At 37.3% G+C, this 23321-nt stretch overlaps 1 protein-coding gene across 13 annotated transcripts in view; it reads left to right on the top strand.

Annotated features, from left to right (window-relative positions):
* The window catches only part of MCTP1 (multiple C2 and transmembrane domain containing 1), a 564579-nt gene that overhangs the window by 330883 nt on the left and 210375 nt on the right, over positions 1-23321 (top strand). For 6 of the 13 annotated variants that reach the window (XM_070792139.1, XM_070792140.1, XM_070792148.1 and 3 more), the window contains 4 exons: positions 2119-2178; positions 7779-7856; positions 13884-14054; positions 16586-16716. In XM_070792139.1, the coding sequence (XP_070648240.1) occupies positions 2119-2178; positions 7779-7856; positions 13884-14054; positions 16586-16716 (440 nt within the window). The remainder of the gene's footprint in view (positions 1-2118; positions 2179-7778; positions 7857-13883; positions 14055-16585; positions 16717-23321) is intronic. The other 7 variants (XM_070792144.1, XM_070792147.1, XM_070792141.1 and 4 more) reach the window with 3 other exon arrangements.

Below are 23321 nucleotides of genomic sequence, written 5' to 3'. Positions count from 1 at the left end.
TCCTGGGTTGGGAAGATCCGCTGGAGAAGGGATAGGCTACCCACTCCAGTATACTTGGGCTTCTCTTGTGGTTCAGCTGGTAAAAATCTGCCTAAGTGCTTCCCTGGTGGCTCAGATGGTAAAGAATCTGCCTGCAATACAGGAGACTCAGGTTTGATCTCTGTGTTGGGAAGATCCCCTGAAGAAGGGAATGGTTACTCACTCCAGTAGTCTTGCCTGGAGAATCCCATGGACAGAGGAGCCTGGTGGGCCGCAGTCCATGGGATCGCAGAGAGTCGGACACGACTGAGTGACTAACACTAGACCACCTAAACTTTAAATGAAGTAACAAGATTTTTAAGTGCTAAATGGTTGTCTTAGTTGCTGTGACTGTTGAGTCTAGAGCCAAGACTTTCACATTGATTTAAGTCACCTTAACACATTTTGCATTAAGAAAAAACTCAGTGTCAGCTGGATAACTTGTTATTGACTCTGGAGAAGTGATTTTTGTCAGGAGCTTCGAGAAATAATTTCTTTAATATGATATTTTAAAATTTATCCACATTTTGTTTAGCATGCTGCTTAATTAAAAGAGATTTGGGAATCAAGGGAAAAAAAAGAACTGGCAGTAGAAAAGGAAAATATGCTTCTTTTCCAGAAGCTACAATAAGGATTTTTTTGAGTTAAACAATAGCATAGCATCAAAGAAGACTGCAGTCATTTCATCTAAGTTTTGTGCTCCAATGTTCAACTGTAAGTGTATTTTGTGAAGACTTTTCTAGAAACTGATATGACAGTGTGCTAAACGTGGCAGTTGAGAACCAGTGCTATAAATGTAAATAATGTGTAACTCTGTAGTGATCGTCAAACCATGTCTTAAACTCATGACTACTTCCTGATGACCTCTCAATTACTATGCTACCTGACCAAACCAGGTGCAAGTAACTTAGGGAAATGTAATTGGTTTCATTAAGAAATAGATTTCATGTAAAAAGCACAGGTAGAGTGCATAGAGGATCTCTGATATAATTCTAGTTAAATTATTCAGATTGCTGCACACCTTTAAGTATGTTAGTTCATTATTGCTTTCTGACATAATTTCTTAGAAGGATCACTTTGAAAGGAATATATATCCTTAAGCAAATGGAATTCCAAGTGATTGACAGTCGATCAAATATTTATTGAGCACCTTCTATGTATAATCAGGTATCATGTGAGGTCCTGGACCCTACCATCTTAGGTAATAACATAAAATTGTGGAATAATCAAATAAATTACAGAACTGCTTTCTCTACGTCGGTGTCAAAGGTTGATGGTTTCCATAACTGTCATCAGTTTCCCATAATTTTACTGTAACTGTCACCCAGAGACAGGATGCTAAACATCAAAGTTTGAAGGATGCATGCAATTCAGATGTTCTCTTTAAAAGTGAGGAATTGTATTCTTGATTTCCTAAAGTCAAAATTGGTTTCACTTTTGGTTTTATAAAAGTCTGATAATTCAGCAATAAAATGTCCAATATGAATCCATTGCTTTGTTTCCAGCTAAATAGCCATCTTTCTTAGTATTCATTTATTTTTAAAATCATTTTAGGGAAGTTCCAATTAACTAAGTAATTTATATTATATATACTAAATGTTATATCGTAAAACTATGAAAATTTTAGTTAGGAATTAAGACAAATTTGACTAGGTACATGTTTATAAATAAGATTTGTGCTGTTGTTATTTTAAAATGCTCTGACGGTTTGTGACATTAAATTATCTTGTTAAAAGGAATAGATAGTATCGGATTTATTTCTGAATTTTAAAATATGTTTAAACAGTTCTATTTTCTAAAATAAAATATTAGACTCAGATACATTAATAAACTACTAATAAAGAGGTAAGTAGATTCTTTTAAAATTACAAAAATAGTCCTTTCTAAGCTTTGCTACCATTGGATTAGATAAGAGCAAGACAGTTCAATTAAAATTTCAAAAATGTGATTTATTCAAAAGAGGAAAACTTACAGTTCATAAACATCTGAAGTGTCTTTAGGATATATCATTTTAAGGTTTTTACTTGTCTGAATTTTGATGAGTTAATCAAATATGCTCAAAACACCTCAAAATTTAGCTAAATATTTGTTTATTTTTAGGAACTCTCAGAAAACGAAGTGCTTGGATCTTATTTCTCTGTGAAGTCTTTCTTTTGGAGGGTAACGTCTAAATCCTTTATATTAGTATTCTTGACTTTTGGTTCTGATTATAGTAATTTGGAAGTTCAATGTGAATTAAGAAATTCACTTTTTAAAATAGACTATTTTAAAGAGAGATGTATTCATTTGCCTTTTTATTAACTCTTATTCTGTCATTTAAGTGACTCTTTTATTCTTCACTTGTAAAAACTAAGAGCTTTGTATATTTTACATATTGCTTTGAAGTCAATGGGGGCCCAGATTTATCCCAAATTCTTAACAATTAGAGGCCCACAGATCTTTCAGGAATATGCGGCATTGTCTAGAGAGTCGATAAAGATGCTTTCCCCCTTCTTAAAAAATCTTCCATCTATTTGGGGGAAATAATTCTATTACAGTGATCTTGTACTGTATACATACTAGATAATGAGTGTTCTTTCTTTGGAAAGAAAACCCTATGAATTAGAAAACACCAACTCTGCTTTTGATTTAAATTAACAAAAAAATTTCCACAAAGAATTTTTTTAAATGCTGTTGCCATTTAACGTTATTTACGCTTTCATGACTTAAACATAATGAGCTCTGTCATCCTTTTTCTCTGTTATAATTCTGCATTGTGCAAGGCGCGGCTTATTACTAACGCACTTATGGCTTTGCCTTCAAGAGTTTCCCTCTTTTCTTGGAAAATTCGTACTTGGTACGTGATTACCTAGCAATAGACATTGCAGTGAAAATGCTACTCTTGCAGGACTTTGCCATTTTCTTTTCTTGGTTCTTAAACCTGCTCATGACTGAAAGCTGTGTTTCTCCTTTTAGAGTTTTAAGATTTGTTGTGGTGTCTCATGAAGCAGACGAGCAGGTCCTAGATTAAGTCATACAGTGACTTGACCAATGAGCAAGTAAAACCGATACCTGTTTATCTTCTACCTCCTCCCCACACACTTCTTTTTTCAGTCTTGTATTTGCATGAGCTTATTTTAATTATTATAGCGTCTTCATTTCCTTTCAGTCTACTGATGACTGCCTTCACTGATGTTATTCTGTATTGCTGGCAAAATAATAATGTTTCCTCTTATGTATTCATACATTATCCATGAAGACACAGAGTGACTGTTTTTAGAATTACCCCATTACCTTAAATGGAAAATAGCTTTCGGCGATTTTTTTTTCTCCATTTTCCTAAGACCCACAATTACGGTGAATTCACACAGTATACACCTTTGCCAAGAAAACAGAATTCAGGGGTGTTCAGTATTTGTTCTGTCTGCAGCAGATGTATAGAATGATCATTAGGAAGACTTGCACCAGGATCAACTCTGTAAGCACTGCTTTCTCTGGGTTTCCCTTTCAAATGACTTTCTCAGCATCTTGTTTTCACTTTCTGCTTCCAAATTAGCCTTCTACTTATGAGTACTTTCCATTTGGTTGTATCCATCTTTAAGTATTCTTCATTAACCTTTCTCATCTCTTAATCTGTCTTATTTTAGAATATCAAATATGAGAATTTAAAAGATAACTTTTTTATATCTGCAGTACAGTGATCTACTGTCTTTTTTTCTGAGCATATACTGAGCTACAAACAAATGGAGTCATAAAAGCAGAAACTTTAGAGGTCATTTATGTTACCAGTGAGCAAACTAAGGCCCAGAGACATGGTGCCATTGCTCTGAAGTGCCTAAATGGTATCATCAGGACAAATATTTCTCTCCTTCTGAATGTCAGAGAAATAAACGTTTTGGTGAAGACATAAAGCAGCAGAGTTCTTTTGGGGCTGATGAATAGAGATTCAGCACATAAATAGAGCTGCCCCTTGGTTAATCTCTATTGACAGCCTTTCAAATTTTTCTTGCGTTATGTGATGACCCTTCTTCTGTGCAGATCCTTGATCCACGAAGGGATGGATGTGTTTGAGGGCTATAATGTTGGTGTGTTTGAGGTTCCATTTTACAAAATCAGTGACCAAGTCTGCTTTGAGTGAGTGTGATCTTTCATATTCTCATTCAAAGGTCACTCTTACAACTGACCTCATTGCTCTTTGTGCAAGCAATGTTTGTATTCTGATGAACTTTTGGAAGAGATGTGTATAAAAAGAGGTTTGCCATATTTTCAGACACACAGGAATCCTAAACAGCTCAGATAAAATCTTATATGAAGACTGTATGTGTGCTTTGGGAGTTAGAAAGTGATATGAAAAAAATTGTCAGCTTATTTATTATGTAAGGATTAACACTTTGTCCAGGAGATGGTACCTGAATTACATTGAGTGAAGCTGAATCCTGGTGAGAACTGGCTCAACAATGTCATAGCTACTTGCTATTATCTTAATTTCCTTGAGAGCAGAATAATGGAGAGAAAAGAGTGAAGTGATATGGGGATATTCTAATTTTTCCAAAAGCATGTCATTTATAATTTATCAAAACGTGGTATCTGAGCACACAAAACATTAAGCAATGGGTATGGCAATTACCAAGTTTCTCATGAAAGGAATAAAAATATGTGAAACCAATTGGATTGCTCTAAGTCAGGATTTCATTAAAGACATTTAAGTTCCCATTAAAGGATGGTAATTCAGTGAAGTTCTTTCAAATATTTAGTACATTTAAGTTTCTTCCCAGTTATTTCCACTGACTAGACATTTAGATTCTGATGACTGAGAGCTAATTGAACAATCCATCTTATGAGAGTATTACAGTGAATTAAAGAGAGATTTTAATATTGTTTAAATGGAGAAGGCTGGGCTAAGCCAAGATGCCTCATATAAAAAATGGAGAAATGGATCATAATATGAAATGAGTAAAAAAAAGTGCATAGAATACAGAACAATTCAGAGTTAGTCAGAGCGCTACTTTATGGTAGGGTCAAACAGAAGTTTGGTTGAAGGAAGACCCTGCAGACCAAGGAGAAGAGGTATTGAGGTATTTGCTTTGTAAAACAAGAATGTGATCCTGTGCAAAAGTGCTTACATCCTGAACAACTCAATATATGACATACCCAGGAAAAGTTCAGGTATTATTTCTGTCAATAGGTATGATACTAATAAGGCCCTCAGGAAAAAAATGAACTTTTAGTTAAAAACCTCAAAAAACTGTCTCTCTAAATCAAATATAAGACTTATTATTTCTTTCCCATACCACTGAAAAAAATTTACAGATTACTTTAGCAAACCTACAAGGTTACAACCTACATGATGCTTCTATTTGTATATATTTTGAGCAAATACAGTAAAAGCTTAAGATCATTTTTGGGGGGCACAGTTAAGTTTAGAGAAGGTAGTTAAAACATCTGAAGTACACAGAAATACCTTCCTGACAACATAAATTGAATCAAGAAGCAATAGACATAGGAAAGAAAGTTTACAGATAAAAACCTATGAATCTCTCTAAGGATTATAGCACCAGTGAATCATCTTCTAAGAAAAAAAGGGATCGAAGCTTTATTATTAGATGAGACACTTCAGACCAGGCTGGACAAAGCACTGGGAGGGTTTTCTGTAAAGGCAATCCTGCTTTGAGAGGGTGGATGGACCATAGAACAAATCTACTTGTTGGACTTCATCATCCAGGTGCAATTCACTGGAATAAACTCAGCAGGAAAAGGGAAAGATAGAAAATGCCTGTGCTGGGGTGAGCTCATAATTGCTCCACGCTCCAAGCTTTGCAGCACAAAACAGTCATTCCAAGCTGTCATTATCTCTTCTTTGTAGTGTCTTATGGATCATTTGATTAAATAAAGGCATGTGCACCTCTGTGCTGAAAATAGAGAAAAGGGCTGTCTCCACACACAACCATTGTAAAGACACAGGCTATGTCTTTCTCTCCAGTTTCATAGTGTCCGGGTCTCATTTAGAAGGATTAGGTTTCACACAGGTTAAAAAAAAAATCCAGGATAACAAAAGCCAAGGATTATTTGCACACAACAGGGAGCAGATTGGTATGACTGAGTGTCCCTTTAGCCACATGTTAAGTCTAAATAGACTTTTTTGGTTTGGTTTTCTGTTTTAATCAGGATCTAGAATAATAGGAATTTATTATTAGTGATCCAATTTTTTAAGGAACAGATTTAGTAAACTTTATTCATGAAAATTGGAATTTAGAGATAGTCTTAATTTATATGCAAAACTCCACAACTTCACCACCTTTTTAATGAGACTATAATTTATGATGGAGTGCAGCTAACTCTCAACTGCTTTTGCTTAACAACATATGCTAGAGGTATCACCTCTTGAAATTTTTTTCTTTATTTAAGCCCTTGATTAGCCCTTCTTAATAACCTATACCCAAGGTTGTATTTCATCTAAATATAAGTCAAAGTGTTTCAACAAGTCCTATACAAATTAAATGCATTTTTTGAGTTGAACTTATTAGACTCTGTCCAAAAATTGAGATGTAGTGGGAAAAATAAAAAATTAATTATCAGCAATTCCAAATTAAAATCTCTGCTTTGCCAATTTTAGTCATTTGGCATTAGGTAGGGTATTTATCTGGAGAAGACAATGGCACCCCACTCCACTACTCTTGCCTGGAAAGTCCCATGGATGGAGGAGCCTGGTGGGCTGCAGTCCATGGGGTCGCGAAGAGTCGGACACGACTGAGTGACTTCACTTTCACTTTTCACGCATTGGAGAAGGAAATGGCAACCCACTCCAGTATTCTTGCCTGGTAGGCTGCCGTCTACGGGGTCGCACAGAGTCGGACATGACTGAAGCGACTTAGCAGCAGCAGCAGCAGCAGGATATTTATCTTCTCTGTTTCTCAGTTTCTGTATCTTAAAAACACTTGTCATGAAAAACACAAGATTGTGAAAACTCCAGCACTTAATAGCTGCTCAGTACATCTTGATTTCTTTTTGTGAACTAACCTAATTCAGTCCTCCTCATTGATACTAGTAAAGCTGAGGACTCCCATCATAATACTGTCCAGCTGCTCTAGAATTCAATTAATAGAAACTTTTAGCTCCACTGTGATAATTTCTTTCCATTTTTTCTTTTTCAGCTCTATCTTTTTTATCCACCTCTTGTTGGAATTGGTCTTGGTAGTGAAGGGAACTTTGGGTTTGTTTTTTTTAGCAGCAAAGACAGCAAAGATAAGTGTTACGTGGGGCAAAATTTCTGTTACTTTAGGAATATCTCTTTGAATATTAAAAGAGATTCACATGCGGGATGCAGTTACTATGATCATAGTTATTGCGTGTCCATGCAACATTTATTCTCCTGGAACTTTATCACCATTTTGACATTGGAAGAAGTCTCCCAAAATTTGAGGGCAACAGACTTGGGGAAATTATTTTTCTTATGACTTTTCCTGCTGTACTTCTTTTCTCTGCTATACCTGTTAACAAAACCCTGAAACCACTCAAGCGGGATCTATCACCATATAATCTGTCCTTTATTTCCTTGACCATTACAGCATAATGTTACTTAAAAAATGGTGGCTGCAAACTCTCGTTGCCCTGGCATTTGTCTTCTTTGTGCTAGGAGACATTTTCTGACAGTGACTTGAGATGCAAATACGTATTTATTTCAAATGATTTTTTGCTGGAGTGATGTAAACTCTGATTGACATGAGGTGTTGAGAGTTGCCCAAAGATTTCCCCTATGGCTCTGATCGTTCATTTCCATCCAGACATGCGGCAGGCCTGCTCTTCCTGTCCTGGGCTTCTGCAGAGCAGAGCTTCAGAGTACTCATTACCAAAATGCACAAGTAAGTTCAACAAGTTTGTTTATTTTTTTTTTCTTCTGAGCTTGCATGAGCTGTGAACTCTTATGGCTGACTTACTCTTCTGAAAACCATCCCCTATCCTAACATCTTTTATGTGTATGAAAAGGGATTGAAATCTTAAATTCATTTTCAAGGCATAATGTACATAAACTAATATTCTGTTTAAATGCCAGCTCGCTAATTCTAAAATCTTACATGTCATTGACTAATTACTTCAGACTTTGAAATTTACATTGTCACCTGATATCTTAATATTGTTTATTAAATATGAACTTGGATGGATATTCCTTATAAGAATGGATCTCCAACTTCAGCGTACAGGAGAATCACATGTGCACTTGTAGGAGAAACACATGAAGTGCTGCCCAAAAGAACTGAATCACATCCAGGAGGATCAGGCCTGGTGATTTCAACAAATGGCCCACAAAAACTTGGGAATTACTGCTTTAAAGGTTCAAAGAGTACTTCTTCCTTTTATGGAATTGGTTCTTTGCTTCAAAGCTGGGTTGGTTTTCCTTTTTATTCTTCCTTCCTTTTTGCTTTCCCTCCTCTAATAGAGTCCTATTTCAATAAGGATGTAGTTGAAAACATTATCTTAGATGATGAGAACCCACTATAATATGTTGATTTTACTGAGAGGTTTCTTAGATGTATTTAACATTCCTTGTCCTTTAGGTGCTCAGTGAGTAACTTTTGGTTGACTGGTTATCAATCATTCAGTTAATATGTATTATTTAGATATATCCTATTAGAAAAACCATTAGCAAAGGAAATAATAAATGAACCATATAATTTCTCAGGGACCTCCTACTTTTCTCTTTAAATGCTCCAAATATCCAGACCAATGTGCTTTCCTAATCGGTAAATTTAGAAGCAGGACTAAAGAAGGACTTTAATTAGCATTTATAGCATCCATGCCAGAGAATGGATGTCTGCAATTATAGCAATTAATAGTAGTTGTTAGAACATAGGAGAATCCCAGTGCACATGTACCTCAGAACTTTTAAAATGGGAGGGGGCTGTTCTCACACTTCAGTGTGCATCAGAACCCCCTCCAGTGAGGAATGGTTACACCAGAGCAATGGGCCTCACCCCCAGAGCTGATGGTTCCATTGTTTTGGGACAGAACTAAGGAATCTGAGTTTCTAACAAGTTCCTGGGTGACACTGATGCCATTGGTCTGTAGACCACACCTGGAGAACTTTGCTGTATGGAAGAAGGAAGCTTAAAACAGAGAAGCAAATGATTCAGAAGTTACCATGGGGAGTATTAAAACTACTGCCTTTAAAAATTTGCTTGTTTTAGTTGTGGCTTTCCATTTGTTCCCCAATGAACAAAGTTCCCCTGAAACTTTGATGTAAAAAGTCAACAAAACTAATAACTATCTTAAGTGGATAAAATCTTTGTTTATAGAATGTACTTTTTAACATTCAGGCCCCCAACACACCCCCCCTGACCACCCCCATCAGACACACAGAGAGTGGTGCTCTTAGCCCATCAGGGCCTGGTGTACAGTCTAGAATCCATAGGTAAGAAAACTGAGGTCTAGAGAGGGAGGACCATGCCCAAGTCACATAGTCAGAAATTGCTAGGAAGATGCAAGTAGACATTTGTGCTAAGCCCTTGTCTCTTTTCCTACTAGTAGCCTAAGTTTAAATTCTTAAAGAGGTGGGAATACCAGATCACCTCACCTGCCTCCTGAGAAACCTGTATGCAGGTCAAGAAGCAACAGTTAGAACTGGACATGGAACAATGGACTGGTTTGGTATTGGGAAAGGAGTACGTCAAGGCTGTATATTGTCACCCTGCTTATTTAACTTATATACAGAGTACATCATGAGAAATGCCATACTGGATGAAGCACAAGCTGGAATCAAGATTGCCGGGAGAAATATCAATAACCTCAGATACACAGATGATACCACCCTTAAGGCAGAAGGTGAACAAGAACTAAAGAGCCTCTTGATGAAGGTCAAAGAGTAAAGTGAAAAAGCTGGCTTAAAGCTCAACATTCAAAAAATAAGATCATGACATCCAGTCCCATCACTTTATGGCAAATAGATGTGGAAATAATGGAAATAGTGACAAACTTTATTTTCTTGGGCTCCAAAATCACTACAGATGGTGATTGAAGCCATGAAATTTAAAGACACTTATTCCTTGGAAGAAAATCAATGACAAATCTAGACAGCGTATTAAAAAGCAGAGACATTTTAATACATGCCAACAAAGTTCTGTAGAGTCAAAGCCATGGTTTTTCCAGTAGTCGTGTATGCATGTGAAAAGTTGGACCATAAAGAAGACTGAGCGCCAAAGAATTGATGCTTTTGAACTGTGGTGTTGGAGAAGACTCGTGAGAGTCCCTTGGACTGCAAGGAGATCAAACCAGTCAATCCTGAAAGAAATCAATACTGAATATTTTTTGAAAGGACTAATGCTAAAGCTCCAATAATTTGACCACCTGATGAAAAGAGATGACTCATTGAAAAAGACCCTATTGCTGGGAAAGATTGAAAGCAGGAGGAGAAGGGGATGACAGAGGACAAGATGGTTGGATGGCATCACCGACTCAATGAACATGAGTTTGAGCAAGCTCCGGGACCTGGTGATGGACAGGGAAGCATGGTGTGCTGCAGTCTATGGGGTCGCAGAGTCAGACATGACTGAGTGATTGAACAACAACAAAGCCTAAGTTTATATCTTCCCTCTTTACCTTGTATTTTTATTTCAAGTTCCTATTATTCAAATATAGGCTAAATATTTACCTGTTTTATGACTATGTGTGCATAGTCGCTTAGTCATGCCCAACTCTTGCAACCGCATGGACTTTAGCCTGCCAGGCTCCTTTGTCCGTGGGATTCTCCAGGCAAGGGTACTGGAGTGGGTTGCCATTTCCTGCTCCAGGAAATCTTCTTCACCCAGCAATCAAACCCGGGTCTCCTGCGTTGCAGGCAGACTCTTTACTGACTGAGCTATGAGGGAAGCCCCTTTATGACTATGCAGTTAGTCAAATCACAGCCAAATTACAAAGTCTCTATTTAGAAAATAACCATTTAACAAAATAAATATTGAAAAAAATCACTTTAAAAATGATATTAGGTTAGTATGTCTTGAGACCTCCCCCCTTTGTTTTTCTTTTAGCTTTTTATACAGGTCGCTTTAATTTGCACATTCATTAGCCCTGTTTTTGTTAAGCAATTGTCTCCCTCCTCTACCCCTTAACTTCTCAAGTCATTTTGGGACTGTTCCTCCAGTCCCAAAGCACATTTGCTAACAGCTAGTGGCACTAGGTAAAGCCTCCATGAAGTTCATTCTGTTTTTGTGAAAGCGTGATGAATTCTATGGAAGGCATTCCTTTTCATCTTAAAAGATTCGTGTTCTCATGTCAAGAGGAGCATGCAAGCAAGTGTTTCAGACATGGTACCATTTAAGAACCTCACTTAGCATTGCTAACCACAGTCGCTTTGTAACCTGGATTGTACCCAACTGTTATTTGACGACCGCAGTGTATGACTTGTGCTGCTAGAGTGTGTAGAAAATGTCCTAAGAATATCCATCTGCAAGCTGGAACATTGTAAATATGAATACATGTGCTCATATGGCAGAGAAGTAGAAGGTGATGTCATGTATTAGCCATGTAGGAAAGTGTAGACCGGAATGTTGTTTCAAATGTAATCAACTCACCTTTACTGGAGAGCACCATTTAGTAACAATATATTTAAATCATGATTACTTTTAAACCTTGGGGAGAGTCTCTGCCCTAATGACAAATATTGGAAGAAGCTCAGAAATAAAGGTCAGAAATACTGGTTCTAGTCACATATCCATCATTTATTAGGCCAACCACTCTGAGCCTCAAATCCCTCATCAGTAAAGTGAAAATAGCTGTACTTGCCTTTCTACTTCATAGACTCTTAGTGGAAACCAAATTATATAATGTATATATATGCACTTACAAATTCTGAAGCTCTATATAAATAAATAGTTTTTAACTGCTTGGTCTTTAAGATAACTGTTTCTTCTTACTTGCCAAAAGTTTGTTTCTTTCTTTGCTACTGCTGCTGCTGCTGCTACTGCTAAGTCACTTCAGTCTTGTCCGACTCTGTGCGACCCCATGGATGGCAGCCCACCAGGCTCCCCCATCCCTGGGATTCTCCAGGCAAGAATACTGGAGTGGGTTGCCATTTCCTTCTCCATCTTTGCTACTAATGCTCCTTAACAAAAATTTCAGTCCCCCAGTTGACAACTTGATTCTCTAGAGTCTGCTGTGGTCTCAGTAGCAGCAGAAATAGATAGATAGGTAGACAGACAGACAGGCAGACACATACTGAAATTGATTGCTGCACTATATGAAATAAGTAGCATGAAATCTTAGAATAAAGGAAAACTTGAAGATTATTTGGTGCAATGAATTCTGAACAATGATTTTAATCTGAGGTATCATTGGTTCAAACAAAATCGATGAGGTAACCCAGTGGATAAATCAGATGGGAGCAGGGGGCTTCACTGAGGTGGGGTATGAGGTCCTGTGGAAGGTACAGGTGCTCCATGTAACCTCGATTTCTCTTCAGATCACAGGTGACATTGCTCCTGGGCTCATGGAGGTGAGGGATGTGTAGGCAAAGCCTTGCATTGATATTAATAAGGCAGAATCACCAAGCAGAGTTGTTCAAACTTTACTGGTCACCAGGATGGGGAAGTATACAATGTGATTTAGAAAGATTTCCATGGAAATGTTCAAATATTAAAAGTATTATCTTTTGAAGAATGTAGTTTTCATTTTCCTAATAAGCATCCTAAAATGCATGACTTTTGATGATAGATAAAAATGGCTATGGCATTGCTATGGTGTAGGAAAAAAGTAAGAATTCAGAGTGGGAGGGGGAATTATACAAAATAGACTATAACTTTAATGTAGAAGGAATTAGGCCAGAAATAGAGATAATCCATAATTTAGTATAGTACTTTGAGATTGGAAGAAACATTGAATTTCTTCATGAAATAACTATAAGTGAAGAAAATGTGCTTAACAACATGAAAAATATAGCAATTTTTATGAGACTTCTTGGTTTTGAATCCAGATTGAAAAGGTCTTTAATATTTTAGCTACTTTTTCTGGTTTGTTTTATATGCTGTTTAGTTCAAAGAGATTATGTGGCCATTTTTAGACTTGCTGATTTTTAAAACTTTTGAATTTGTCCACTGATTTCAATATTGTATTAGAATCAAGCAACTGAAAATTATTAAAGAAAATGTTCAAATACTAAAGTGATAAATAAATCCAGAAACATATACCTGCCAATATAAATCACATAAGTAATTTTAAAATTTTGTAATAAAAGTTTCAGGCATAAGCAAGACATCTTAGGAGGAATATTGAGTTTATTCTGTTCTATGATTCCTTAGTTTTTTAGTGAGCTGAAACTCAGTTATCTTCTCTTGTAGAAATAAAAAAGCTTTTAAATTGCTTGAATAGAACTTAAAACTAATCTTGGAACTAAAAACCACCTGTAAAATCCTTTTGTAAGATGAAAAAAGAGATTTAAAAAAATCATTACTGACGATTGCTAGCTGTGTTTATTACGATTTGTAATAATAAAAACTTTGAAGCAGCTGCGACAGGAAAAAAAACTGCTACCAATTAAAAGTTATATATCACAGTGTGGGTGAGGCCTTTTATATTTATATATTAATACATATTTAAACACAAGCATATTTGACACATGTGCAAATATCCTTCAATAGTCTTCAAGCATCTGCATGTAATTCTGAGTTGAAAAACTAGACTTTATTTTGAGTACACACCTCTTTTACACAGCAACCTTAAATTTATGAGATGATCATTTCATCAGTATTGATTATAACCTATTAATCATTTTTAATTTCAAAAACCCATAACTGCCAATTTTTTATTTTTGAAAAACTGTAGCAACAGAGGAAAGGGTCATGCCAAATGTGGTGTTTTGGTTTAAAGGACAATAAGCTAATTCTGTTTTCCTTCACCACAAGTTTCAGACTCAAAGTTTACGTCTGTCAGATGTGCACAGAAAATCACACCTTTGGAGAGGAATCGTCAGCATCACATTGATTGAAGGGCGAGACCTCAAGGCGATGGATTCAAACGGGTTGAGTGACCCCTATGTGAAGTTCCGACTTGGGCATCAGAAGTACAAGAGCAAGGTGACCTGTCTCTTTTGTGTTCCCGTCAGTGCTTGGAAGGCAGTGGCTGGTTAATAGCCACACTCTTTGAGACATGAAAACACTGGACACTTTTTAATGCTTTACAGAACTGCTTGTGAACATTATGTCAGGAAACAGGATCAACAATTGTATTGCATTTCTTTTTGTGCTATGAGACCTTTGGTAAACCGTTCCTCTATGTCTCAATTTCTTCATCTATCACACAGAATAATACTAGAAACTATCTTTTGAAAAAAAAAAAAGGCTGGAGCAATCCCAAGTCAATGCCTGGAGCATAAAATGCTCAGAGAGTGTTGGCTGTGCCTGATACTAGCACACAAACTACAAAGAGCATCATTTGACGTGCAGTAAAAATCTTCACGCAGTACTCAGTACTCTGAACCATGTTATTCAAAGTGACTTACACTGACGAAGATTGCAAGGTTTTAAAATTTCATTCAGAAATCAAAGGGCCAAGTTTCTGCTGCCACTACAGCAAAGTTACTTTGCCTCTCCATACTCCCATTTCCTCATCTGTGAGAATGAGAATGAAGATAATGCCTACCTAATAAAGTTATTGAGAAGATGGAATACTATATGTCATGTATGTAAAGGCTTTAGAATATTGCTTTGCCCACATAAATAATCAATTGTAGTAGCTGAAGGAAGGGGAAGAGTAAACACATTGTGTAATAACACATATTATTAGTAATAACATATTAAATAATCATATTATTAACAGAAATAGTAATAATTAGTAAAGGTCAGAGTTGTCTATATGTGACAGTTACATTTCTCTGAGTTATATCTAAACACAACCTCTTGAATGATCAGCTTCTCCAGCTAGTATGCATTGATAGCTTGGGATAATTGATTGCATCCATCTTGTATTAAAAATCACTTTCTCCTTTGGGAATATCTTCACCTTTACATCACAATTTTTGTGAACTTTTTATCAACAGCCTGCCCAGGTTCATTTTGGCCCGGGGACTTCTCATCAGTAACATAGATGGTTAGAAATACCGCAGAGTGATTTGTTAGCAGGTTGATTGGTCACCTTGTTGAGTGTCCCCACTGAAGGAGAAGACATCACTTCTGACCTACAGGAAATCATATGGAGAAGACAATCCTAATAAACTGAAAACCTAGTCTTTTTTGGGCCAAACAAGCAAAACAGCCCACTCCCCCAAACACTGCAGGAGTTCATCTGAACCCAGTTATGAGACATTTGAATCATCATAGTATCCATCCAGTGTCATATTTTTTTTTTTTTCTGCATTGGGCTTAATAATAACACTCTAAAGAAAGTACTGATTCCCCAAAATAGATACCTATGACCACTTTCATCTTGTCCTTTATCAATTAACATTATTTCCATGTTCTGATAGGCTTAAAACATTACTTATTTTTATAGTTCTGCTCTTTAGATGTGAAATATGAAACCCAGCTATGGACACGTGTCTCTCTCTGCTCTTTCTTTCCATGATGTATTGCAGATTAATTTCAGATTATGAACTTTAAAAATTGTGATTCATTTGCATTACCTCTGCACATAACATACTTCATTGCTTTCAAAGTCTTTACATCTGAAGATGTGTCTCTCATACATTAAAAAGAGAAAAGGCCACTACAGGCCTTCCTGCTAAAAAGAAAGAATAGAGAAACAAATATGAACGAATGTTGTCCAGCTCAATGAGGAGTGAAATTTTAAAACACATCAGTATTGGGTCACTTTATTCATTGATTCCACCAGGTGTCTAATCTAAATACTTGAAGGTACAAAATTGCACATCAGATATCCTTCTTGTATATGCAACATGGAGATTATACACACACACACACGCTCATATTAATTCACAAGCATTTTTGGCATAGCGCCGTGGGGCAAGAGATCTGAAACTCTACTCAAAGACTTGAGTTATAATCTAGGTATTAAAAGTTAATGACTGTGGCCTCACTTAAACTTCAGGTCTTGGTTTCTCCATGTATAAAATGGGGATGATACATCAGTGCTGTCATTCTAAGATAAAAGTTTGCCTGGCCACCAAAAACTGACTTTTCCCCCCTCCTACAGAACTTCGTTGTCTATTTTCTTCACTATTCTATTTGAATTCTATAAGATGGAAGTAAGGGGGGAAGAAAGAAACTCTAGAAATCCTCATCTCCCTTTTCTATAAGATCACAGACTTTGAGCTATATCTTCATGCATTAACTGGTTATGTAAAACAAGCGCTGTTATCTGAGTGAGCTACTTCACTTGGAGACTGTTGGCCCTTTCTATATAATTCGTGTCTCTCATCTGTTGTTCACGATAAGGAGAAGGTGCCTCTTGGTCTTTAGGATACGTCTTTTTGGGTTCTTTCAGACCATATGCAGTAAAAATGCTGACATCTAATGTCCATCATTTCTGGAAGCTCTCATTCAAATCTCACATGCTTTTCTAGGTAGGACCTAAAGTTTGATTTATGTCTCAAGTTGCATTTTTTAAGACTGATACCAATGAGATAGTAATGACATTTTGGTTTTTCCAGATTATGCCCAAAACATTGAATCCTCAGTGGAGGGAACAATTTGATTTTCATCTCTATGAAGAAAGAGGCGGGATCATTGATATCACTGCCTGGGACAAAGACGCCGGGAAAAGGGACGACTTTATTGGCAGGTTTGTGCAATTTGGTATTTTTGATTCATCCTAGAGAGGGTAAGGTTTTTAAGAAGAAAATTTAGTCTAAGTCTGGTATTATAACTGGTCTTCACTGTTTCGAAGCAAGGGATCTTACCATGGGAAAGCAAGGCTTGGGTGACCTGAAAAATAGATTTTGAAGACTGATCAGTAGGTGGCAGTTTTGACCAGTTGATGGACAGGCTACTTGAATTTGATATCCAGAAATTTTCTCCCGATGTTGGGGACATAGTGCATGAACATTACAGGAGTTGAGAAAGAGGAATCTCCTTTGATGTACAATGCTTAAAAGGAACAAGGAGCATATTCATAGTGTGCAGAGTAATCGGAGATGATATTGCTTTCCATAAAGCATATTGTGACCGTAAAATGTATTGTTTCATCCAGCTCCCTGCAAGGTAGAGAATCTTGATAATCTCCTAGGAGTTCACAAATCTCCCAGGAGTTCAAGTGTTAATGAAGGAAGTGTGTAGGTGAGGCAGATCCATGTTAATCTGATAATGCAGTGAAGAAAAGAATATTCTGAGGCTTGCATGATATCTCTGCAGAGTTCAGTTCAGTTTAGTCACTCAGTCACGTCCAACTCTTTGTGACCCCATGGACTGCAGCACGCCAGGCCACCCTGTCCATCACCAACTCCCGGAGCTTACTCAAACTCATGTCTGTTGAGTCAGTGATGCCATCCAAGCATCTCATCCTCTGTCGTCCCCTTCTCCTCCCGCCTTCAATCTTTCCCAGCATCAGGGTCTTTTCCAAGGAGTCAGCTCTTTGCATCAGGTGGCCAAAGTATTGGAGCTTCAGCTTCGGCATCTTGACAAGCTAATTTTGAAAAACTGTTTGAATTATATGATTGTTTTCTTACTTTTACACCTATTTTTGTATTTTCAGTAGTTACATATGTGTCTTTATAGCAAAACATATTGAAATATCAATACTGAGATAAAACAGTGTACAGAAGAACTTGTTTAAAAACTTCTTTCTTCATTGTGGTTCACGTGACTTCCACGTCTCTAAACATACAACCTGAAGAAATGCACACATGCTAATAATAATAAAGGGGAGTTTACACCAGGAGAACAAAACACAGGAATCCAACTCAACATATGTATCTTTTTGTCTTTTTCCTATTCTAAGAAAGATGTTTTAAACAATAGTTTTCTTCATCGGATTACAGAATGAGAGGTCAAAGATGAGCTTCAGTTAACCTTTAATATTTTACTTACAAAATGGAACGAGAAAAACACCACTAATCTTATGCCGTGTTACATTTCAATCCTTTTTAAATGACAAGCCTTTACTGCATGTTTTTTTCCCTCTAGTAAAATACCGTTTTCAGGGTTTTCTTAATGGTCTGTCTTATTCTCTTTGGGCTGTACCAGCAGCTTGCTGCTGCTGCTGCTGCTGCTAAGTCGCTTCAGTCGTGTCCGACTCTGTGCAACCCCATAGACGGCAGCCCACCAGGCTCCTCCGTCCTTGGGATTCTCCAGGCAAGAACACTGGAGTGGGTTGCCATTTCCTTCTCCAATGCAGGAAAGTGAAAAGGGAAAGGGAAAGCTTAAGTAACAGTAAAGATCTGTTCATACACGGAATACATTTTATTATGAATATGTCTGTTTCTTTTCCCCTCAATATGCTATGAGCTATTTCGAGTAGATACTGTTTTAGCTATTCCTTGAATAATTCATTCATTTTCATAATTTTTAGCAACATTAGCTCTATTCAGTGACCACCAGAATGACTGTCATGTGTAACACACTACCTCAATCTCATTGCTTTGTATTCGGATTTTCTTATATCAGTAAAATCATGACATAAATCATAAAATGTATTGGCTTCTTGTACTCCTGGGTCCACACTCCATGAAGTCCTTCTTTTCCTATTTTCCATTTTTTCCATGATAACATGCACCCTTTTAACAACTCTTCTTTCTTTGAAATGAATCTCCAAGTTTGGAAATGATGAAAATTTCTAAGCCCATTTTTATAATTTTTGGTTGTGCTGGGTCTTCATTGGTGCGTGTGGGCTTTCTCTAGTTCCAGTGAGCAGAAGCTCCTTTTAATTGCAGTATATGGGCTTCTGATTGCAGTGGATTCTTTTGTGACAGAGCACAGGCTGTAGGTGCGTGGGCTTGAGTAGTTGAGGTGTGCGGGCTTAGTTGCCCTGTGGAATGTGGAATCTCCCAAGATCAGGGATCAAACCATGTCCCCTGCATCGGCAGGTAGATTCTTATCCACTGTAGCACCAGGGAGTCCTCTCAGCTCATTTTTCACTGACCTTTCCCTTTTCCTCATTAGATAATATTACGTATTCCTCAACAGCAGGCCTAATTATTTGAAGAAATGTTTGGCAGAGAGGTAGACCTGTGTATGCCACTTCATCTTGTTTCTATGGGTGTATCCCTGTTTTGGCAGTTTTTGAGAGAACAGTGATAAATGGCACTCTGAAGATAATAGTGATTGCTCTAGACAACTAGGGAGCTAAGAAGGTCTCATGAAGTTTGGAAAAAGAGAAGAAATCCATTTTTGGAGTTTCTAGGTTGGGGAACCTGTGCGAGTCCTCACAGGTGCTGAGGGACTGGTGTGCCCTGAGAGGGCTTGGAAGCTCCATACCCCTTACCACATACCTCCTGTGCATCTCTTCCATCCGGGACCATATCCTTTTCTAATAAACTAGTTATCTAGTTGGAAGTGTATCCCACCCTTATTTTTTAAGTTGTTGAAAGTGCTTCAGTTCAGTTCAGTCACACAGTCGTGTCCCACTCTTTGCGACCCCATGGACCTCAGAACGCCGGGCCTCCCTGTCCATCACCAACTCCCGGAGTCCACCCAAACTCATGTCCATTGAGTCCGTGATGCTATCGAACCATCTCATCCTCTGATGTCCCCTTCTCCTCCTGCCTTCAATCTTTCCCAGCATCAGGGTCTTTTCAAATGAGTCAGCTCTTTGCATGAGGTGGCCAAAGTATTGGAGTTTTAGCTTCAACATCAGTCCTTTCAATGAACACACAGAACTGATCTCCTTTAAGATGGACCGGTTGGATCTCCTTGCAGTCCAAGGGACTCTCAAGAGTCTTCTCCAACACCACAGTTCAAAAGCATCAATTCCCCTGCGCTCAGCTTTCTTTATAGTCCAACTCTCACATCCATACATGACCACTGGAAAAAACATAGCCTTGACTAGATGGACCTTCTTGCATATAGTTTCTGGCTTGGGCTCTGCGTGGGTTGTTGGATGACTTCTTTATGCCCATGGCTATTACACAGGGGAACTTTACAAGCAGGATCAAGGAGACCTACTCCAGCACCCTTATTGCTTTGATGGACACAACTGTGTGCTCTGCTTCCCAGTGTCCTGGTTAGATAAAACTGGCTTAGATGGAGAGTCAAAATACTACCTTTAAAGAATTATAAGGATTTCTAAAACTCTCATTTATTTTGAATGACTTACTCTTATTTCCAGTTACATTTTTGTTGGGAAGATCCCCTGGAGAAGGGAATGGCAACCCACCCCAGTATTCTTGCCTGGAGAACTCCATGGAGAGAGGAACCTGGTGGGCTACAGTTCATGGGGTCACAAAAGAGTTGGACACGACTGAGCGACTAACACTATTTGGCGTCAGCTTCACTAAAGAAATTCACATTTGGTCATCCATCAAATATAATTCCCTATGAAAGCAATTTGAGCCAAGAATTTTTAGAGTAAACAGAGCACAGATAGACAAGAAGACTCTTAGGACCACTTTTGAGTATCAGTTTGAATCCTTTTGCAGAGTAAAGGGAATTATTGTTGAATCTGGGGTAATCAAAGGTGGACAGTAGAAAATCATTGTATACTCTGCTAATTTAACAAAGATACCTGTGGCAGAAAAAGGAAGTGACTATGGCAAATACCATTATTTTCAATCTAGTTGATGACCAGAAAGCAGCCGAAGCTCTTGATCACTCACTTCATACTTACTAAATTGTACTTTACACACATCCTGCCGCTGAAAAAAAATACATTACTAGATCAAAGTAGAAGGCAAGTAGATTTGCATGTGTTTATGTGATGGCTGTGTGGTAACAGTCGAAATAATGCAGATTATAACAGAATCCCTTGATCCTAGAATAGTTTAGAAAAGAATTGACTTACCTTCTAATTAAATTTGAGTTCTAAGATTAAAGTAACAGGAGCAAAAGTGTCCTCATGGTCTTCTGTGTTCTTTTGCAAGTACTCTTGCAACATTCTATGTCTATATTAAATTATTTTTAATTAATTTATTGAAATCTATTTTACATGAAATATGTAAATTGAAGCTGTACAACATGTTGATTTAATACATTTATATATTGTAATACAGTTGCCATTGTAGCTATAGTTGGTGCCTCTATCATGTCACATATTATCTTTGTGTGTTTGTGTGTGTGTGTGTGTGTGTGTGTGTGTGTGTATGTGGTGGAAATAATTAAGATGTGTCTCTATTCACTTAAAAGTTAGAGACTTCTGGGAGTTGGCTGGTAGCTGGCAAATAAATTTGAAGTTGGCTGTGGAGGGTAATGCTGTCCCATTAATGTCTATTAACTGTTTTTAAGGATCCTTTTTGCTCCTTCTCAAGTACACCAGACATCTTCCCACCTCAGGACCTTTCCCTCCATCTCCACGTGTCCACCTGTCTAGCTTCTTTACCTACTTTAGGTCTGTGCACAAATGTCACACCAGCGATGCAGCCATCCCAACTCTATGTAAAAATGAAACTTCTTTCCCTTGACATCCCATTTCCTTTATCCTGCTTTGTTCTCTGCATCGAGGTCTATCATCATTGGACAGACTATGCATTTCGCTAATTTTATCATTTACTTCCCATCAGTAGAATGTGAGCTTCGTGAGGGTGGGAATTTTTGAGTTGTGTTGTTAATCGTGGCATCCTCAATACCTAGAAAAGCAAATGGCAAATAATAGGTGCTTAAGAAGTATCTGCTAGATTTAACTTTACACACCTGAAGCTTGATTGATTGCTGGAATTATGGCTCTTCCTTCTCTAAATAAATATAGAATTTGACAGCAGATGTTAAGGCAACAGTAGTTAGAACAACATGTCTTAGTGGAAAGTATAGAGTTGCAGTACAGTTAAGAAAGATATTTGTATATAATTCAAAAGGGAGAATTAATGAGTTAAAGTGTTAAAGTGTCTGAGTGATCTTTGTACTTGAAAAATACTGAGTGTTTGCATTTGAAAAAAAAATGCCTATCCATTTACAAAGATATTTATAATTTTTTATCATAATGTCTAGTGAGTTAATGTTATCTGGTTGTTAAATTTTACAAAAAAATTTAAATTTACTATGAATGGAAAGAAACAACAACAATAATAATGTTTTACACTGCAAGGGGAACTACTATGTACTTTAGCTCAATATTAGGGTAAAACAAGGGAGGTTCATATTATACCAATTTTGCAGGTGCAAAAAGCGAGGTGTTTTTGAGTTATAGCCAAATGGCTCAGCGACTGCTCAGCTAGTATGAATTTGAGGCAACTTATCTGAGATTCAAATCCAGGATTCCTGACTCTAGAATCCATGCCCCTTTCACTTTGGTCTCATATTCAGTATGTTCTGGAGCCATTAAGCACTTGATAAAATGCCAGGTGGGCAGTAAACCCACTTGGATGGTGTGTACCATACTGCAAGTTTGAACAGCAAATTTTACCTGTCGCTGAACTACAGATTTCAAGTGAAGGTGAAATAATGTTAATCTGCGAGTAATTATTTAACTTTCTGATCACCTGCATTTTGGCAGGCAAGACGGACTGCCACCTTTACAGTAATCAGCTAATAAATCCTCATGATTGTTACACTTTTATGCAGAGCAGTAATCTGAACAAATTGGCTGCTGACAGCTGTGGTAAATTGCTAAGAATGAGTGCTGTCAGAGAACAAGTTGTTTTTATGAACGTGCAGAATAAGTAAATCCCATGTCAAGCAATTTCATTCAGTCGGAGTTATTTGCAATCCAATATAGCAAGATTTATAGCATTATTTATTAGTGTGCAAAATGCTTGTTTATCTTTAAAGTGGCATTGATTTGGTGCCCATATATTTTCGGTTGGTGGATTGCTCCTAACTTTATTTGCTGCGTTGTTATCAGGGACAAGACATTGATACTGCCCACAACAACAGAGTGCTATAGATGCAAACTTCAGTAGAAAGTTCTATTTTAACACAATTTTTCTTAGTAATATAAAAGAAAAAAAGTTATTCCAAATGGGCAAGTTCTGGGTGAAGAAAAATGCTTTCAAATGCTATGACCATAAAAATTAATCTGTGACTCTGTAATTTAATGCCAAAGGAAAGAGAATGCGGAATGAGTAGGCATACACATACGTCTCTCCAGATACAGTGTGGAAAATGAGGAAACAGCCTTTGACTTTGTATATTAACCAAATTAATGTTTCTTAATTGAAGGACATTGCATGTGAGCGTTTGACACTCTATAGGTTCTGATTTGCAGTGATTCTTATTTGTGATATAAATACTACAGTGATTATTCTACTTCCTACTTATATCAGAGTAGAAGCAATCTCTGCTTCATTATTAATTTGAAAGCAC

Source organism: Bos indicus, chromosome 7 (assembly GCF_029378745.1).
Source record: "Bos indicus isolate NIAB-ARS_2022 breed Sahiwal x Tharparkar chromosome 7, NIAB-ARS_B.indTharparkar_mat_pri_1.0, whole genome shotgun sequence".
NCBI lineage: Eukaryota > Metazoa > Chordata > Mammalia > Artiodactyla > Bovidae > Bos > Bos indicus.
Note: the sequence above shows the minus strand (reverse complement) of the source record. Positions and strands in the feature narration are given on the sequence as shown.